Source organism: Melanostigma gelatinosum (genome assembly GCF_949748355.1).
Source record: "Melanostigma gelatinosum genome assembly, chromosome: 2".
Classification (NCBI taxonomy): domain Eukaryota; kingdom Metazoa; phylum Chordata; class Actinopteri; order Perciformes; family Zoarcidae; genus Melanostigma; species Melanostigma gelatinosum.
Window position 1 is genome coordinate 10,645,054 of NC_136635.1, and position 20,021 is coordinate 10,665,074.

A 20,021-nucleotide genomic window follows, 5' to 3' on the forward strand; every position below is an offset into this window, starting at 1 on the left:
CCTGTTAGGTGCTGTTTCCGTACCAGGCAGTGATTCGTTTTCTGTTTCACTCCTGTTAACACGCACCCTTTCCCAATACATTTCCTTCCTCCTTTCCATAATCACTTTTAATTCCTTCATTGATTCTTTGGTGATGCTTTGGTTTTGCTTTGCATTCTCTTCTGTGTTCCCTGCACTGTGCTGCTTTCTTCCTGCCTTCAATTTCAGCACATCATCTAAGATGTCATGAATGGATTATCTAATCATTGTATTGAATTGAATCCAGTAATCCAGTGTTGTCAAATCAGTAGTTGGAGTTTATAATGCAACATACAGTATACAAAACAGCCTACTCGTCTAACCATTACATTCACAAAGAAATACTATAGGCCTGACCTCATTATTCAGGTCCTTAGACTGAAAGTTTATCAGCGATACTAAAACACATCTTCAGTTAAATTGTTACGTCACTTTTCTAAAACATTAAGGTCTCTATTTCTCCATGCACATGTCTGTACTGCTATTTCAGCATATACCATGCAGACAGACCAAATAAAGACACACATGAATGGGCAAGGATCCAGTTAGACAGATACTGCAGGCAGACAGCATGGCCAAAATGGCACAGACGCACAGACAGACAGAGAGACAGACAGACAGGAGATCACAAGGACAGAGAGTCAGTCCAGAATGACCGAACAGAGCGCTGGTTGTTTTGATATCTTTGGGAAATGTGGTCAGCGGCATTCCAATCCTCCTTCCGCTCTTCATCAACACTGAAATAGTGCTGACTAACACAGAAACACACACACACACTCTCTCTCTGTCTCTCACTCTTTGTCTCTCTTTTGTACAACATAAACCACCATTTCTAAATAGATTTACATTTAATATCAAGCAATCATTTATTAGGTTAGTGTGAAAGAATCATGTGGTTTAAACAACTGAAGAACGGAGTAACCAAATCACTGCAGTTTAGAAATGAAATAGAAATACTTCAAACTGAGCAGATTAGGTGTGTGTGTGTGTGTGTGTGTGTGTGTGTGTGTGTGTGTGTGTGTGTGTGTGTGTGTGTCACACAAGAGACTGTTCAGTTCTTCAGAAAATCACACAAAATGTTGATCACATTTTGACAACTGGACCTTATTCTTTCATCATTCTTATATTGCAGTTACCAAGGGGAACGTTATGACAGCTGTATAAATCATTCTTGTTTCATCTCAGCTAAAGTGCTAACCTTGAGTAGTTAGCAGGGTGTCATTTTTTAAATGAGCGTTCGTTCTTTTCTAAAACCAAGTACTCAGCCCTGGTATCAAAGGAAGAGAGTCTAATAATCGTGCACGGCTAACACGGGCATGTGAGCCTGCAGCTGTGGGTGTGGCACTTTTCCCACAGACTATTGGAAAATAGAGAGCTTTGACTTGAAGCTCTCAAATACCAAAAATGGCTCAAGAACCAAATATTTTAAATATATTTAAAATACTTTTGGGCCAGTCACCCATTTGTTTTGAAGTTTAGATATGGTCCATCGCTAATACAGAGCCCACAATAAAACAAGGGCTTTTCGAGGTACTTGTCAACCAGAAAACTGTTCTGGTTGACAAGCTTTGTTGTGATTTTGTAAAAATCTGTTGATTGTAATCCAGTTCTTTAAATATAAAGAACCACATTTGAATCGCTGGCAGCAGTGCTTTCCATTTTTTTCCATTTGGCAGCACAGTGCAGCACAAATGGGTGGGAAGCCTGTGAGGGATCATGCAGTAAAAACCTCTGCATGTTTTATGCCCTTCAGGTGAGGCTCCTTGCTGTCAAGTGAAAAGAAGCTGTTGGCGAATCTATTCGTATCTGAGGCGACGAATGATGCCGGTCTGCAGCTCTCTCTGGCCATCAGACGACAAGCAGCGACAACAACAGCATTACTGGGGGAATTTTGCAACCCAAATTATGAGGAAAACCGTTTTCTTTTCAGTCATGTGAAGTTACATCTCTAGCTTCTGTCTGGCCACAGCTGTAATAAGGGCGGCACCCTTCCCGCCGCCGCCTTCTTCTGATGGCCGGAAGGTCACGTTACACTGAGGAGCCAAAATTCTGGCAGTCTCTTGGAGGATGCTGGAGAAACTAGAAACAGCAACAGAAGATAAAAAAATACATTTATTTTTTATAAAGATTTTTTTAAGAAGCAAAATAAAAGAGGAAACAACATTATATTGTTTTGCTCCTGTAGCACACCACGACTATAACAAATACAAATAACTCACTGTGGATGTAGTTTGTAGAGTGTCCCGTCCACCCCTACGGTGACGTTGAGATGGTCCAGTCCTCGGTTCTCTCTGATCTTATCGACCACAGCCGCCATTCCTGCCCCACACAACTGAGCTGCACGACGTGACACTGCCCCACATACCTACACAACAATGAAAACCATTGTCGTTACTGCAACACTTAACAGACTGTTGGTGCCACAGTTTGCTGAGCCAGACAATATCATATCACTCCTGAACCATTCAAAATAAATCTTACTCAATCCTAAAATGATGTTGCAACAGAAAACATGGTTTCTAAAAAATAAATGCTCTCTGGCATTTGAGACAAACGAGAATTAGGCCAAAGAGTTGCAAAATATGATATTATATTTGTCATTTTCTTACTTCTCACCATTAGTTTAACATAACGTTAATCATGGCTGCATTGCATTTAGGTTAGTAGTTCCAGGGTCCTTGACTTAAGAAGGAATCTTAAATGGAAGCGAGTGGTGATCAGTGTTAATCAATTACACCTGTGTTCCTCCTGCCATGACTGAAGTATGTGAAGTAGACTACACTTGTCCAGCAGATACTTCATGGTAGGGAGGGAGTAAATAGATTTAAAGAGGTAGTCTGGCTGTGGGTGGCTACTAGAGAAGTGAAATATTATTATTAATACAAAAATATCAAAGACATTTGCTTTAAATATCATGTTTTATGCTGCAGTCATCAGTTACAGTATAACAAAGGTTATGTCCTTAATGTTGCAGCTCACTTTAAAAACATGCAGGTAAAAAACTACACTGAAACAGCTGTCCATCAACACACATGACATAGCATTGCTGATTCGTTTTTTGCCTTCTACCTCTTTGACAATAATGCTGTCATCACAGGTGCTGTCGAGCCCCAGCTGTTGGAGAATAGATCTGACCTGCAGCAGAGCCAGGCGGTCACTAGGGGGAGACAACACTGTTACACACACTACAGTAAAATACAGCACACATTTACAGTCATACACACTGAAAGTATGTGTATGAATACACACACATTGTCTCCTACCTCTCTATGTGTGACAGGTATTTGGTTTGGAATATTCCAGGTGTTTTTAAAGCTTCAGTGACGTGTCCTCTGAAGAGCAAACTTCCTCTGGTTAAATCCAATAATACCTGACGAACAACTTCTCCTAAATACATCCCACTCGTCAGCTTTTCAAACCTGCATAATCACAAATACACAAAGCGTTAGATCCACATAGACCATGTGACCACCTCATTGACTTTCCAAACGGTTTAATTTAAAACACACAGAATCACTGAAGCATGAGACACAAAAGTAAAAACATGGGCACACAACCACATGATGAACAGAAACTTTGAAAAAATAAACATTTACAAGTATGAGAATGTCCTCGTATATATGCAAAGACATAAATAAGTGACTGTCCTGAAATCCTAAGACACACACACATGCTGATCAAACATACAATTCAATACGTGTATATTTGATGACCAAGCATGGAGCATCACGAGGTCAACACACACACACACACACGCGCGGTGAGGGTTTCTAACCTTTGTTTTCCAGGGTTCAGTGAGTTTTGGTCGACCTCAGTGTCGTAAGGTGTGATGATGTCATCCAGAGAGCCATCGTCACCCAGACCCCCCCACTCTGTGTTTATACACATCTTTGGTATCTCAGCATGCCCCTCCTTTCTCTCTCTTTCTCTCTCATCATCCTGCTGAGGGCAGAAACAAACGAGCGGGTTAAATATGTGGGTCATCACCCAAAGATCCATTTCACATCGTCCCAGCTCACTGACAAACTGAACACGGTGAGTGTGTTATGAGACGTCTTCTACCTCATCCTCCTCTCCTTCAGCCGTCCCCTCTGCTCCTTCCTTATTTCCTATCTTTTGTTCAATCTTCTCAATGTTCTGCAGCTCCTCCATGTAACAAACATTAGTGCCAGTTCCTGTGAAACAGAGTCACATAGTCTGTGTTATATAAGACATTACGATTACAATGTTCGGAAAATGTTTTTTCATCTCAGTAGCTTGTGTTGGAGAACAAAATCAAGTGTGCTTAGCGACACACACTAACCTGCATTTTTATGACAGTACTTGTGTCTTTCTGTCTTAACCATCATAACTACAAGACTGACCACAACCATGAACATAATTAGAGAGTTATCTGGAGTTTGTATCTGGAATACAAACACCTAAGTCTGAAAACGCACACCAAGTAACTGACAACTAGCCAAAACACCATCACTTTGTAAAGGATGTAAACACTGAAGGTTACATACCAGCAATCAGTCCAATCTCACACTGAGGGTCTTCATAGGCACAGCTCATCATGGTCGCCACTGTGTCATTGACTACTGCTGCTATGTCCAAGTCAAACTCCTACAGGTACAAAAATACACGTGTGTACACAGACACACACATGCAGTATGCAGGGACAGGCATTTAGTACATGACTCAGCATCCATTAAATGTACTGTGAGACTGGGTTGGGACCCACAGCTGGGTCGCAGGAGGTTTTATTAGGGTCGCCAAATAAATAAGCAAAATGTCTTCCATGGCCTTTTCTTTAACATGTATCTCTGCAGTACACCTTTGAGCCACATGAAGGGGCCTGGATGTTTGTATTATTCTGATAACTGTAGCCTACTTATACCATGAATCTAATATGAAATGTTTGTTTTATTGATGAGAGAGAAAAATGATGATAAGGCCTGGTTTAAATTGGGTTGCGATACTGTGTCGTTTTTTAGAAAGTGGGTCCCCAGAAAAAAAGGTTTGCAAAACACTGCCCTACAGTATATGAATATACAGTATATATATATTAATTTCATCTAGAGTTCATTTCTCATCATAATTTCCATTCATTTCAGGCTGAAGTTCCGTGCATCTTACATAAACAAACATGCACAAATAGGAAAGACTGCAGAATTATTCTTTCATCTCATCTGACAAAACCCAGATTAATTATGAATTATTTGGTTGCGACCCGGCCCCGGATAAGCTGAAGCTAATGGATGGATGGATGGTGGTATTTCTACTCACGTTGCGTCTCTTGATGGCTTCCCTCAGCATGCTGACAACATCATGTCCTTCACAGTCTGTGGCTTTAAAACATTTGGTCCAGCTCACCAAGGTGCCCTAAGGAACACACAAAGGTTGAAAAAGGTTACGAAATGGATGTTTCTCCTCTTAGTGTCTGTTTACGTGTGAAAAGCTATTAAATTACACTCTGACGTCCACCACTGACCCTGTCAATAGATGTCTGCTCGCAGGGGAAAGAGAAGGTGAAGCCTGCAGGAAGACGAGCGTTCTTCATCCCCATGTAGTCCAGGAAGTCACTCACACACTCCGCTATATGATCAAACAACTAGAGACAGACAGAGAGACAGAGAAAGAAAGTTTTTTTAATGAAAAACGTTTGTGAAAGTGGTAGGTCGAATTCATTCATTTGAAATGTGTTTATTTGCACAGTAATTCAATCATTTTCTCATCATCAGTTTTACACTAAACCGAGCTCCAGTTTCATGTTCTCTATCTACCTACCACTGCCAGTCCTTCTGTCTTCTGTCTGATTATTTAGTACGAACACAACAGCAAGATGTCCTACCTCCTCTCCACTTCCCTGCATTATCTCCAGTGGTATGGTGTAGATCTTGTGGTAAAGTCGTGGGTTCTGTTGCAGACCTTGTTTAAAATTCACCAGCAACACTCTGAAGTTTCTTCCTCCCAGATCCAAGGCAAGGTACTGTCCATACTCTGAAGAACACAAAACAAATAGCTTTCTGATTATCTGGTTTTACACGATTCAGATACATTTTTTCATGGGCAATTAAAGTCAAACACTTTGAAAGAACTTTTGATTGTTCATTGTGTGTTTAAGTTGTGACCTGTGCCATCAGGTGTACGGTAAACAAAAGAAGGCAGCATCTTGATAGCAGAGGGGCCTTTGCTCTTCAGCCCTGCTTCAAGCCCCGCCCTCATCCTGGTCTTCACCACCTGGAGCTGCTCTTGGCTCAGTCTGAAGGGTGACAGCGTCTCATCCACCTGCGACACATGGAAGAGAGACTTTATATTACCAGATATGATAGCATTAATGAGGATTAAATGTGTACACTTGCAAAGACACAAAATACATACAACACACACACAGCATCCTAACCTGTCGCCTTCGTAATGCCAATCGTTGGGCGACTGCTGAAACCAAAGCAGCTCCTTTGCTGCTGCCGCTGTCTGAGAGGACAAACCTGACATGGCACTCGGGGAGCAGCCGCCGCACGACTTTTTGGAGACGTTTAGGATACCTGAAATGGAAGAGGTCGAATGTTTAATCGCTCTCGGTAATCTGTAGCAGCTGCAACGACATCACTACTATTGTACATTTACAATGTAGAAGTCTGCCACAGTGTGGCAAGTTGATTTAACAAATCAGAATCCATAATTATTATCTCCACCATGAGGATCATGCAATCGATCGCAGGCAGGCGTGCGTGCGTGCGTGCGTGAGTGTGCTCCTCTGCGTCTGTTCACGGCTAATCTCGCATTCTGCTGCAGCAAACTGAAACTTGTTTTGGCTGCTCAGTTATGGCTAAATGCTCAAGGACCTCTCCTGGTTGTGGTGACTCAGACTTTTTCAAAACACAGCTGAGTGCATCTCCAACCCCCCATCCGCTACTCTGCAGATTGCAGTGTTTCGCTAACAGAACCACCAGTACACACATTGATGAACCTCTACGCAACTCAGCCGCTGCTGAGTGCGCTGACAGCTTGGTGAGTGTAATTGTGTTTTTGGCAGGATTATATCTGACATGCCTCATAGGACGACTTCATACATTGTTTGTTTTTGAGTTTGAATGAAGTGTTCTTGTACGATGCCTCACAGCCCATTGGTGTCTAGATCGAGGGTTAGTCAATTGTTGGTTTCATTCTTTCAATCTTACAATACACCAGTGGTCGCTGCAGAGATCTGCACTCTACTAAGTACACTTTTCTAGTTATATTTGAATTCAGACAGCTATAAATGTATTTTGACAGGTCATAACAATGTGACCGATTATATTTTACGTTATCTGCTGTTAGAATGTGACTAGTAAGGAAGATAATTCAAGATACTGTATGTCCATGATGTGCACACAGACATATAATTATATATTTGGTGAATATTTCAAAAATAACCTACTGTGGATGCATCTTGTACACAGTTCCATCCACACCCACACTGATCCTTAATGTCCTCAAATTCCGGTTTTGCTTAATTCGAGTCAAGATGGCAGCCAGTCCTGCAGCCACCAGATTTGAGGACCTGAAGGACACGATAGTGCTGACGTGTTGAACAGCAACACAGTCATCAGATGTTGGGCTCAAATCAAGATCAACGAGAAGGTTTCTGGTGTTGTTCAGACCATTTTTGTACCTGAAATAGACAGACGTGAATGGAATCATTTAGTTTTACACAGAGCGAGTGTGACACAGACAGACGGACAGACAGAAAGACAACTTACTCCTCCATGGCTGCTACATGTTCGGTGGTTATTGTCCCTTTCGTCCTCAGGGCATCCGACACATGTCCCTCAAACAGCAGTCCGAGTTTAGCCATCTTTAACACCACCAGCCTCACTAACTCACCCAGATACATCCCACTGACCATCTTCTCCAGGCTACGAGTAGGAGAAAAGGAACAGAGGGGTTTCAGGGAGATATGGTGTCAATCATGCTGTGCCATATAAGATGTCATATCATGGGAAAAGGCAAAGCTGGTCTCTTCACATTTGTTTTCCAGGGTTGTTGGAGGCCGCATCCACATCCCTGTCAAACTCAGTGATGTAATCCTTCAGAGCCCCGTCGTCTCCGAAGGCTCCCCACTCAGTGTTCACACACATCCGGCCCTCGTCTCCCTCCACCAGGTCAACGTTACGCAGCTCCTCCATGTAGCACGCATTAGTGCCAGTACCTAAAGACACAAACAGGATATCCATGTTCATACTATTCAAAGAAACCTGCTCTGGTTACTTTCATTTTCTTTATCTTTAAATAATCACAAGCTGTTAAACCTAATCTAACCTTAAAATGAAATCCTAATCCAACTATAATCTACAGAACAAAACCATTCACACAAAACAGTCACGCCCTCTCACATGCAGGGATAGAGTGAACCACTAGAGGGAGCAGCAGTTTCACTACAGGTGAGACAACTTTTTGAGACACATTTGTTATTTCATCATAGCAGGCCCAAATATGTGAACGGAAAAAACGTATGGTCTTCAGGAATATCTCAGCTAAATGATATTGTAAGTTTGAGACGGGTATTTGCTCGGGCTGCATTCTTTTGTCCAGTGTTATTTTGTCCATTCCCGTGTACAGTACATACACAGAGAGCATACACATTGTGGAAGATAAAACTGACACAAAGATAAGGATGAAACATTAAAATGGCGCGCGCACACACACACACACACATACATACATACATACATACACACATTTCAAAATAAATTGGCTTTTTTGGCAATTAATTGCACTCCAAATACAAGTGTGGGGAGTCTGGAACCAATAGATACAATAGACTTTATTATTGACTGCACCAGAGTTGGTGGTAATTGTCTGTTACATTATTATAGTTAACACCCCTGAGTGAATCTGATGATCTCTACACTGAAGATGAACGTACTCACCAATGATGAGTCCGACTTCACAGTACTGGTCATCAAAACCGCAGGTCATCATAGTTGCTACGGTGTCATTAACCATGGCTAACACCTCTACATCCATACCCTGCCGTGTGAGGGATTATAAGGTAACATCAACTACAGTACAGTTTATATTCCAAATCAAGTGTTTCTGAAGAAGTGCAGTCGTCTCTAAGTGATGAAATTGGGTAAGATATTCAGAAGAATGAGCTTCTCATCAGAAGTCATGATTCAGTACCTTTACTGGCCTGTCTAATAAATGAAAAGTTGTTTGTGGGTATACTTGAATACAGGCGTCCTACCCCAGTTTTGTTGATAGCCCCTCTGAGGGCCTGGACCACATCTTTACCCTGAAGGCCTCGGGCCCGAAAGTTCTTACTCCAGTTTAACAACAATCCCTACAGAGGAAGACATTGTAAGAAGTAACATCAATTGCAGGTGCAGGTCATGAAAACCAGATGGATGTAGAGTGTCGTTACCTGATTTAAGGTGGCTTGTTCACAGGGGAAAGAGAAAGTGAAGGCTAGAGGATGTTTCTTCTCCAAACTGATATTCTTCTCATGCATGAAGTCCTTCAGAGACTCTGACACATGGTCAAATAGCTACAGACAGAGAGCCAGACCGAGAGGGAGAGAAGACAAGAAGACAGAAGGTTGAAAATGTTTTTCGCTGTTGCTGTTCCCATCCTTGTCTAAAACTCTTCACATTTATGTAGCTCCTATATGCCCCCCCGGTACCTCTGTTCCTCTCCCAATGTGTAGCTCCTTGGGTATGGGGTAGGTCTTCTCCACCAGCTCCACTGCTCCCCTCCTAATACCCATGCCCTCTCTCACTTTAACTTGGAGCACCTTAAACCTGGAGCCTCCGAGATCCAACGCCAGAAACTGTCCTTTCTCTGCAGCAGTGGAGGAGCGATGCAAAATATATATGATCTGTATTGTACTGTATGTATGTATTATATGTTTCTTCTGAATGCACTGACCTAAAAAAAAAAACCCTGAAAAAGTGTGAAACCACATTAATGTGATTTACCTGATCCATCAGGAGTGGAGCGGACGTGTGTTGGCAGCATCTTCACCGTTGCTGCGGCGTTGCTTTCCACTGAAAGCCCCTTCTTCAGTTCAGCCTGGAAACGAGCTGCGATGTCACTTAACTGGTCATCATGGAGATGCATGGCATGCAGAAACCTGTCCACCTAAATAATTAAAGGTGAAACAGAGCAAACGGTAAGCAAACAGAAGCACAGAGACACGAAACAGATTCATTCTGTTTTTTTATCTTGCCAACAGAGTAATAAACAAAGAGCAGCAGCAGAACAAATGTCACATTCTCTAAATCATATTTCTTAAAACATTGTGGTGAAGATTTGGACTTGATGGGAAGACTTATCCATTATCAGCCAGTACACTGGTTTATTTTATCTTGAGGGTGTGTATGTGGCATGTGCTCAACTCAAATGTATCACTTGTTTATAAAGCTCAAAGGTCATTTTGTGGTAAACAGACTCAATCCAAGGAGTGTCACTTGCATGTGGAGGAGACTATGGACTTTTGTGGCACACAAAGTGTGTAAAAAAAAGAAAAGAAGGAAAATCTGTTAATCTTCTCAAGAAATGACAAAGAAAGCCTTTCCACACTCAGTCCCACTCAGCCAACCTATCACTGTTGTCATGTTAAAGGGGTAAAGTCAGCTGGCTGCGTTTCACACCGTGTTGGTGTTTGAGTGTGGATGTGTTCCGTATGAGAGTCAATACTTTGTCCCTGAGAGAGTGCGTGTTGATCTGCACTGAGTACAGTGACACTGCCAGGGAAAGATGTTAATCATTGCTCAGGAGACGAATGGTGACAGAGTAATGATAACAGCACCACGATCATCTTATTACTGAACACGCTGCTGCCTTTTCTTTTGGATAAGATCATAAATATCATGATTTGTCTTTTATTTGATGCATTTCCTATGATGAATGAGGCAGCACCACATTGGTGCATTAAGTTAGAAGTACACATCTTACTTTTTCAACGAACAAAACGAGTCTAATTCATCTTTTGGTTGAACTTGCCATAATTTCCATATATGCTTTACAGTAATTATATCATAAATCAAGGCCATAAATACACTGTTTGCAATTTAGCAAATTCTGTACATTAGAAATGGACTGGTTATAATTCTCAACGGCATTTCAGTTTGAATATATTCCAGCAATCTCTGTCCATCTCATAATACCTCGTCTGCAGCAGTAGTCTCTTTAATGCTGAGAATTACTGCAGCTGGAACAAAAGTTTAGTTTAAGTGGAGGCGAAGCTCTTACCTTCTTTGTGGGATCCTCCTGGAGTTTGGAAAAGAAGGAGGCAACAAGATGAACGACAAACATCTTGATGTGCAACACAAACCACCATGAAAACTCCCTCCAGTTGCTTTGTCAGTAAAATAACAAAGGAAAAGACATTTAAGTGCAACTACTGAAATACAGAGTGTTTCGTCCCTCCTGATAGTCTTGTTTTGTACCACTGTACAAAATTCAATGATTAACAACAAGCCAAACCCCTTGATCCATAATTTCCTCCAATCTCTCTGGCTCTCCGCCCAACCCTTCCTTTTTTTTAGTTGTCTCTGGTGACCGACACACTCAACCTTTACTAAAGATCTGCAGAAACCTCGGGTCAGCAAAATATTAGCAAAGACTCAACAAACGTCAAGGAAATTAGTGGGATTTCTCGTCGATGACTCAGCTTAGCCCCTATGACGGTTTTCTGAAAGCAGTTTAATCTATTCATTAAATGATACCACTAATACCAAAGACTGTATCTGACGGGAACGTCAAGGAAGCAGACAAACGATTGAATGAGATAACGTCTCAACAAGCAGCAGCCCAACTACTCATTACAAACTCATGTTGTGCAGCCAAACATTGGAAAGAACATTTTATATTCTAGTGGAGTTTCCAAAGATCTGAAATATATGAAGCAGAATTTTGCAAGTGTATAAGACGGTGCACAGAACATACAGAATATTTCCATTTGATGGAATAGTTCAGACATTTGAACATCAAACAGCTTCAGTGAAGAATTGGAACAAGCTGATGAAGAGTATTTATGTTACTGTATAATAACATGATTTTAACAACCTTAACACTACTTAAAGGAAAACAAAGGGGAGACATCTGCATGTTAAAGTATTAAAGTAACTATACTGTACAGGCAGTATGTGTGCCACATCCATGTTCTGCCAATTCCCACATGTCCCTCTTCACGGAGGTGATTGTAATGACTTGAGATTGTTCCCAATACTACATGAACTCATTAATACACATTTGATTTCATCTCTTTGGTGCCTTATGACCCATTGAAAATCCACACAGGTGTCTGTATTATCTTGTTATTCCCCGGAGTTTAGCTGTATAATACAAAATAAACAAGAAATCAAGACTTAAAACATAGTACATTTTTAATCAACTGACATCTTCCCCTTAAATATGCAAACAAACATGAAAAAATATGGCATCTCATCTGTATACGTAGACACCAACAGGGATGCACTCAATTCTATGTACCGGTATTCAAAATGTTCACAGAAACTGCAGTTCATGTCAGATTACTGTCACTGACAATAATAACCCGACTAAGATGGATACATACTCGTGCTTTTTCTGAGGATTTATATTTGAGTACACTGAGCCAGATGAAAGCAAACTGATTCCTGACCTGCATAACACACACACTAACAGTGCATGTTAAAATGTTTCCTGGTCACAGTGCTTGTAAATCAGCATTGAAACATTGCGGTAAACCAAAATGTTGCAAGTCAGTCTGTAAATTACAACTGTGGGCCTGTAGTTTAGGCAGGACGTCCCACAATAACCCACAACAATGGGTCTATTTCTTGTCAGCCAAATCCAAGTTAGGTCAGTGAGGTTTGTTGTTGACCATGTGTGCTTTGTTCATTTCTTCTTCTTTTTTCTTTTCCCTTTGTTGGTGTTACTATTGTGAGGTTCTGTATCAAGTGCGCTCTGATTGGTGAATTCCGGCTTCTGATCTTTAGACCACTCCCTCTGAAGCTGCCGGAGCAAATCAGGAGTCAACAGCCCGTCTCTCACCAGGCGACTAGCTAGAGAGACGTCCATCTCTCCTGAGCCTCTTCGTCCCCTCAAAGGATTGCTGCTGGCACTTGCATTACTACCACCCGCTTGTCCACCCATGCTGCCTTGTGTCTGTGGTGGGTTAGTGATGGTCGGGTCAGTGGCTCTGATGAGGCGGGTGATATTTAGGACACCCTGTTGTATGATATCATCAAGTTCGCACTGGGCTTCCCGAACCAAGCCTGTGTCTGGAAACATGTCCATGAAACGGTAGCTGCAGAGACGGATAAAAGGACAACGTTATACTGTGAAGAAGACGAAATATGAGTGTGATTTCGCACACAAACAATAGAGGACTACGTCAAACAACAACATCCCATAATAAACCCAATTAAATGACAGGGAGATGTAGAAGAAATGTTAAAAACATCTGGTTACCTTAACCAGAGGTACAGATCCAACACATCATGAACAGCTTCCAAGTGAACCAGGTCTTTGATGTTTTTGGGTGCAGACAGAGGCCAGCTGACATGGCGACCCACCCAGTCAAATGTGAGGGGCTCGTCTCGACTGAACTGACGGGCAAACTAACAGAAACAACAAGATTCAAATCAGTGCAACAAAGCTGGAAGTACAGGACAGTCTGCTAATCAAAAAGGAAAACTCAATCACAGCATTAATATTAATCCAAATACAGGATCATATATTTAAAAAAAAGTAAAACCAAAACTATGACCAATTATAACCGCTCTATTACTGTAATGAAATATTTTGCTATGCATTTACATCATTTGCTTGTTGACCACTCAACAAGCAAGAAGGGGCTGATATTAGAATATACAACCTGACCCTGAATCCTAAAGGTAACAATATCTTAATTCTGTAGACAATCTTATTAAACAGTATGATAGACATAAAGTCAGAGAGCAAAAGTGAAGTAGCTGTAAAAAGTGTTCATCCTTATTTGGACTAGAACAATGAAACACTGAATAGTTTCTGTTGTCTGGTAAACAGAAACATCTTAAATGTCAGAGTAAAAACAAACTGATCGAAATAGCTACATATCTGATTGATGATTACAGATCAAACGTTTTGTTTGATATTTCATATATAAGCCTCGTCTGACCCCAAAAAACCCAGACACTGTTGTTACTCTTTATTAATAATTTCTACTTTCCCCTTAGTGTTGCCCACTAATTACTATGTAACCCAACTATTTACATGGTTCACACACATTTCTATCAACAATTTCCAAGACTTTTCCATGCATTTAATGACCAAAGATTCTCTGAAATGTATTTGTACGCATAGAAAATAAGAATAAAAAGGCAGGAGTCCGACGTTACTCCATGCAGAGAACAATGTAACGCCAACATTAAAACATTGTTAACATTTAGATTTTTCTCAGTCAAGCGTACCTGAACCACATAAACTCTATTATACAGGTTAAGAAAATGTCCATGACATTTCCAAAACCTTCTGGGATAATTGCAAGACTTTTTTCCCATGACCGTACGAACACTGCTTTTACCTCCTTTCATCTCATGCCTTCTTCCCATCCTTACCTTCAGGAAGGAGGTGCATACAAATGGTTGTTTCTTGTTGATGGGAGCCGTGCAGAAGACGTAGCGGGACCTCAGGTTGAGTGGAATATGCTGAATCATATCAGCCAGAAACTTGAAGTCCTCAATGTTGCAGACAAAATACATACCGTCCACCTGAGAGAGGCTGACAAATATGTCCTGCGAGAAAGAGGAGTCACAACGTTTGTCAGAATGAGAAGACGAGGCCACAGCGTGCATGCAATAACCCAAACCAGAAGATTTTTAGAGTGCAACTTCCCCTGGACTTCAGCGTCTTTATCGGTCAGAATTTAGCAGTGTCTTCTAGGCACTTCTTTGCATTCTTAAGGACCACGTACATCTCTTCATGTACAGCCCTGTTGTGATCCGGTTCTCCCGGTGGGATAATGTGCCACGTCACTCAAAGCATTCGTCATTTCAAAATGGCTTTAGGAAGATGGTAGTTACTTGAGTTTACAGTCTTACATCTCAACAGTCTGAAGAAGTTCACACAATAACGACAGTCCCTCCCAAAATGAATGCGGCGACCGTTCGACATCGGGTCCTAATCAAAGTGTTAGTAGGTAGGAGAATAAGTGGATGAACAGATGGCTGTACTCACGACAAGGTTTGACAGTGTAGCTTCAGGTAGATGATAGGCAAACATCTCTATCTGCTCTGCTGTAGGATGGAGACCTGCAGTCTGAGACAAAGGAGGAGACATAAATGACACTAAATACAATACATAAGTGTTGCTCCATATGCTGCCGATACCTTTACCTAAGAGTGAGTGTGTGTTTATGCTTGTGTAAGAACAATCACCTCTATGGGCTCTACAGAGTGGCTGAGTATTGCCTTCAGAACAGGCAGATCATCTCTGTGCATGGTGGTGACTTCTCCCTCTTCAAACACTGAGGCAAACCTGAAGATGTGACATGTGAAAATAAATTGCTTGTTTCCAGCCACGACAGCGGTGCTGGTATTGACTTCACCTTGTGTGTGTGTGCCAACTTGGTAAAATGTGGTGGAGACACATACTTCAGGGAACTCTCTCTCTCTCTCTCTCTCTCTCTCTCTCTCTCTCTCTCTCTCTCTCTCTCTCTCTCTCTCTCTCTCTCTCTCTCTCTCTCTCTCTCTCTCTCTCTCTCTCTCTCTCTCTCTCTCTCTCTCTCTCTCTCTCTCTCTCTCTCTCTCTCTCTCTCTCTCTCTCTCTCTCTCTCTCATAATGCGTGTGCAAAAGAGACTGACCTCCCTGCGCGGCCAGATATCTGCAGGGCTTGTGATGTGCTGATGGTCTCCATCTGTTTCTCCCCTTTCTCGTTAACATTTGGCTTTATCAGACTGTTGAAGATTATACGTCGTATACTCCTGGAGAGAGACGAAGAGAGGCAGAAAAATGGATAAACGTCAGCCGAGTTGATGCGACTTACAATTCAGATTCTACCACACCGTAGTATTACAGTGTGCATGATGGTACTTACAGGTTGAGGCCCATGCCAATAGCATCTGTAGCAACCAGTATCTTGCAGGGGTCCTCGGGGTCATTGAACTTCTTGGCCTGTGCCAGCTTGGTGCCTGTAAATCACAGAACAACCAAGCTTGGTCTCTGTTTCAAAGTCTCTATCTCGACAAAAGTCTGTCACACAAAAGGCTCAAACTATGGACAAAAGCTTCGGATTAGTTTATTCACACACGACCACCTCTTTCTTTAATAAACATGGAGACGCTTAATTGATGAAGACACAAATTCATAGAGAGGTTTTATCTTTTAAAGACCACGTTGACATATTCGGGTTTTTCCTTACACACAGACATACATTTATTTCAACATCTTTCTAGAAAATACTCACCTGGAGGTAAACTCCCATAAATTACAGCACATTCCAGTCCTCTGGCCTCAATCTGTCTGCTTAGGGAGTAGATGTCATTTTTACTGAAGCAGACGATGCAATCTCCTGGTCTCAAGTTGTCTAATGACTCCACGGCATGATCCAAGATGGTGAATGGAGTTAACCGCTTGTAGGTGTTGACCTTAAGAGAGAGGGAGGAGTGGAGGGACACAGAGAGGAGAGAGAGTGTTTATCCAAACAACAATGATTAAAAAACAAACAGTAAATAACATCAGAGACTCTTCTCTTCCTGCTGCATATTACAGCCTCACCTCCACCTCCTCTCCAGTGGTGTACATCAGCTCCCTGATAAAGTCTATGGCTGCAGGTTCACCACACACATGGATCTCCTCTGCACAGAGACCTGCACAAATACAAAGATGTCAGCTGCCGAAGTTGGAAACATCAATAAATGATGAAACTCAAAAGGTACAAAGAAAACATGCAAAATCTGCATAACTTAAGTCTGTTAGGTGTGCTTGTAAACAAACTGCAAATATTCAGTGTGAGCTGAGTTTTAGATGATACTCATTCGTGTAGTCTTAAATCATACGGTCAGATCGAGAAAAATTAGCTCCTCAACAGGTTGTGTGTGTGTTTATTTGACTGTATGTTTTTGAGTGTGTGTCACAAACCCAGCAGTGCTCTGGTCCAGGCCCAGCCTCTGGAAGGATCTCTGATCATTTGAATTTCATCGATTACAGCCACCTCATCTGAAGATAGACACACAAAAATAAAAACAAACCTGGGATTAACAGTCGAGGTGATGCCATGTCTTTGTTTATCAATGAACACAAACAGAATTCCCCTCAGTGCATAAACATCTGCAACAACAAACAAATATATAATTATTACTGCATTCATTTACAGATAGTGCTTAATTAGAATGATTGTAATTCAACAGAATCACAACTCAAACACTTGTCCCATAAACAGGCTAGATCTGTTTGTTTGTGTTTACAAGAGCAGAGAGTTCACCTTTTAGAAAGAGACAGCAGTTAAACATTATCTTTTTAATTTAGCTGATACAATTCAATGCAAAGTCCAACAGAGAAGTGTTTTCTTGTTCTATGTATGCTATTAAACAGAAATGTTTGTACGTGTTCGGTTTACTTACAAGGTGTGATGACACTGCACATCTCAATGGTACAGGCCACATGACCAGATGCTCGACCGTCTGAGTCCATGAAGGTCCTCTCCTCTCCAGTGACCAAGTCACATGGCACACCCTGGAGATACAAAGAGGACGATAGTCAACAGTACGGTGTGGTGAGCAAGAGATAAACAATGACATGGTAAAAATACACACAGACATGATAGACACAGCGAGAGACATTTTTCATTCTCAGATTTAAGACTTTTTTTTCCCCACTTGTGTAGTGGTACTCCCCAGGACCTTTAAATGACAGAAGAAGACAAACACGTACGGCATTGTTGCTCTTCTCAAAGATCTCGTGGGCCAGTAGTTTCAGGGGGCCACAGTAGACTCCTGACTTAGCGGCCAGGTAGCGCTGGATGGCGTGGTAGGTTTTACCACTGTTAGTGGGACCAGCATGGAAAATCACCTTCCTCTGGATGGCACGAGCCTCAGGGTACCTGAAGAACACACACACACACACACACACACACACACACACACAGCATATTACTCCACATGGATAAACCACTGCTGTGACATTCCTGAGTCAGGCTCTATGATACGTACCAGTTAGCAGGGACTCTGAGGTCTGAGATCTTTCTCAGGTCATCCATACAGTCCAGCATAGGGAAGATTTGCTTGGCATGACGCATGAAGTATGGGTAGAGGTCATCAACATGACCTGTATAACAGCAGACGTTAAAGTTTATTGTAGTTGGAATTTAATAAATGAATCAACATGATCTCTTGACACAACTCCATCTTGAGGTTTAATTAGAAAACAACAAACCTGCTCCATAGCAGATGTCACTAAGGATGATGTGCAGATCGGCGGGGAGTGATGTTACTTCCAGGACGAACTTTCTGAAGCTAATGAAGGCCTGGTGGAACAGACGAGCTGTAGACACACACAAAAAGACACACAAGGCGCACCGTGCAGGTTAGATTTCTGTCCGCATCAGTCTGACCAAAAATAAATAAATCACAAGATCAGGGCACAGCTGATCTCCACCGACATGATGACCATTGGCTATTAGTCATAACTTTCTATGAAAGTTTATGCTTTTAACATAATAAAGTTCTCTGGTTGATGACAACAGTTATCAGGCCAAAGAAGTGCCACACATTTATTTCACAACACCAAAGTGGGACATGATGATTCTGAAAACAACCTCAGTACAGACTGATGTTGAGCCCAGCCAGTCTGGTTATGTCTGTATGCTGTGGTGACATAACTGCATCTTAAGCTTTATTTAATTCTCTCCCCGTGTATGTGTGATCATATGTTAAATACTGATTGATGCTTTGAATTTCTTTATGATGGAAAGTGAATACATCTTTATATTAAATGTATATATCAGAAACATTTGCATTGGCTTTAAAATTACAATACATTGAAAAGATGTGAATTAATGTCTCACCATCCAGTCCATGGTCTGCTGCCAGCTTCTGCATCTCCTTCTTCTTATAAAACCGATTCAGAACTTTCAGCAGTTCACCTGAATCACAGAAACAGCTCTATTATTAACAGAGAGACAATAATACACACTGTGTGTTTAAAATACTCAACTATCACCTCGTTGTCGGAATAGCTGAATAATTCCACAAAGCTACGGGCCACTTACACTTAAAGTCCAGACCTGCTTAAAGTAAATGTGCTCACTTTTATCGAGTGGTTGCGTCAGCTCCACTCCCACACTGCCGTCGGACAAGCAGTCCGTCCTCAGAGAGATGGGGACAAACAGAGAGGTGTCCGGAGGCTTTGAAGAGGAGCTGTTAGATGAAACATGTCTGCTGAAAACAGCCGAACCAGCCCGATGTTGTCTGTGTAACAAACCAGACCCAGGAGACGCATGACAGTTGCCAGCAGCGGTGCGGGTAGTCCGGGTGCTAATGTGGCGTTGAAGTCGGGAAAACAGATACACACACCGGTTCACCGACATCGCTGCGAGTCGTGTGTACGCCGGGTGTCGGCACCTCCTGCTGGCTACGTAGAAAACGTGTGCTACTGTCGCTCCATGCTGTTCGGCAGGTCTAAACGTGCGAATTACACAGAACCCACTTCACCAGAGGACGGTCAACACTAGTCTCTTCCTGCCGTTACAACGTGCAACAAGACCAGTCGCTGTATAGCTGCCCACAAACGTGCCTGTGTTGATATTGAGCATAAAATAAGTTTGTATTCAAAACGTGATGAGAATCACTCGCCTGAATGAGCCAAAGTAATTCAAAAACAAAGTATGACCGAAAATTGTTTTTTATTTTAGAATACGGTGTAGCAAAGTAACATTATAAACAGGCATAAAAGGACTTCTTTATAGCTGAAACCGAAGATCGTATAAGCAGATTGTTACAGCGTCTCTTTGCATACTCATCACCTGCTTTGCGTAAAACGATCGTTGAAGGTTTCCAAGGCCTTGCATTCAC

At 41.8% G+C, this 20,021-nt stretch overlaps 2 protein-coding genes across 2 annotated transcripts; both read right to left on the bottom strand.

Annotated features, from left to right (window-relative positions):
* Positions 1 to 1,958: 1,958 nt before the first annotated feature.
* Positions 1,959 to 11,301, bottom strand: LOC306793446 (hexokinase HKDC1-like; the record flags this gene model as incomplete). Its single annotated transcript, XM_079291076.1, has 21 exons — positions 1,959 to 2,097; positions 2,238 to 2,383; positions 3,088 to 3,175; positions 3,282 to 3,437; positions 3,794 to 3,960; positions 4,081 to 4,193; positions 4,527 to 4,626; positions 5,290 to 5,385; positions 5,495 to 5,614; positions 5,855 to 6,003; positions 6,135 to 6,291; positions 6,407 to 6,548; positions 7,424 to 7,657; positions 7,746 to 7,901; positions 8,011 to 8,194; positions 8,916 to 9,015; positions 9,233 to 9,328; positions 9,410 to 9,532; positions 9,668 to 9,825; positions 9,963 to 10,125; positions 11,239 to 11,301. The coding sequence occupies 21 exons, from the start codon at positions 11,299 to 11,301 to the stop codon at positions 1,959 to 1,961; spliced, it is 2,850 nt and encodes a 949-aa protein (XP_079147202.1).
* A 1,055-nt stretch (positions 11,302 to 12,356) lies between these two features.
* Positions 12,357 to 19,686, bottom strand: supv3l1 (SUV3-like helicase). The gene is made up of 16 exons (XM_079293902.1): positions 19,258 to 19,686; positions 19,016 to 19,093; positions 18,385 to 18,492; positions 18,162 to 18,276; positions 17,884 to 18,052; positions 17,574 to 17,685; positions 17,092 to 17,169; positions 16,729 to 16,820; positions 16,418 to 16,598; positions 16,049 to 16,142; positions 15,816 to 15,935; positions 15,390 to 15,489; positions 15,190 to 15,270; positions 14,571 to 14,747; positions 13,444 to 13,592; positions 12,357 to 13,279 (listed from the first exon to the last, which is right to left on the bottom strand). Exons 1-16 carry the CDS (start codon positions 19,535 to 19,537, stop codon positions 12,868 to 12,870), a joined length of 2,346 nt encoding a protein of 781 aa, XP_079150028.1. The 5' UTR covers positions 19,538 to 19,686; the 3' UTR covers positions 12,357 to 12,867.
* Between the last annotated feature and the right edge of the window lie 335 nt (positions 19,687 to 20,021).

Coding starts and splice junctions, on each gene's coding strand:
- supv3l1 (XM_079293902.1), bottom strand. CDS start 19,537: ATGTCGGTGAACCGGTGTGTGTATCTGTTTTCCCGACTTCAACGCCAC. Junction 19,094..19,257: donor GACGCAACCACTCGATAAAA/GTGAGCACATTT, acceptor TCTGTGATTCAG/GTGAACTGCTGAAAGTTCTG. Junction 15,490..15,815: donor ATATCTGGCCGCGCAGGGAG/GTCAGTCTCTTT, acceptor TCACATCTTCAG/GTTTGCCTCAGTGTTTGAAG.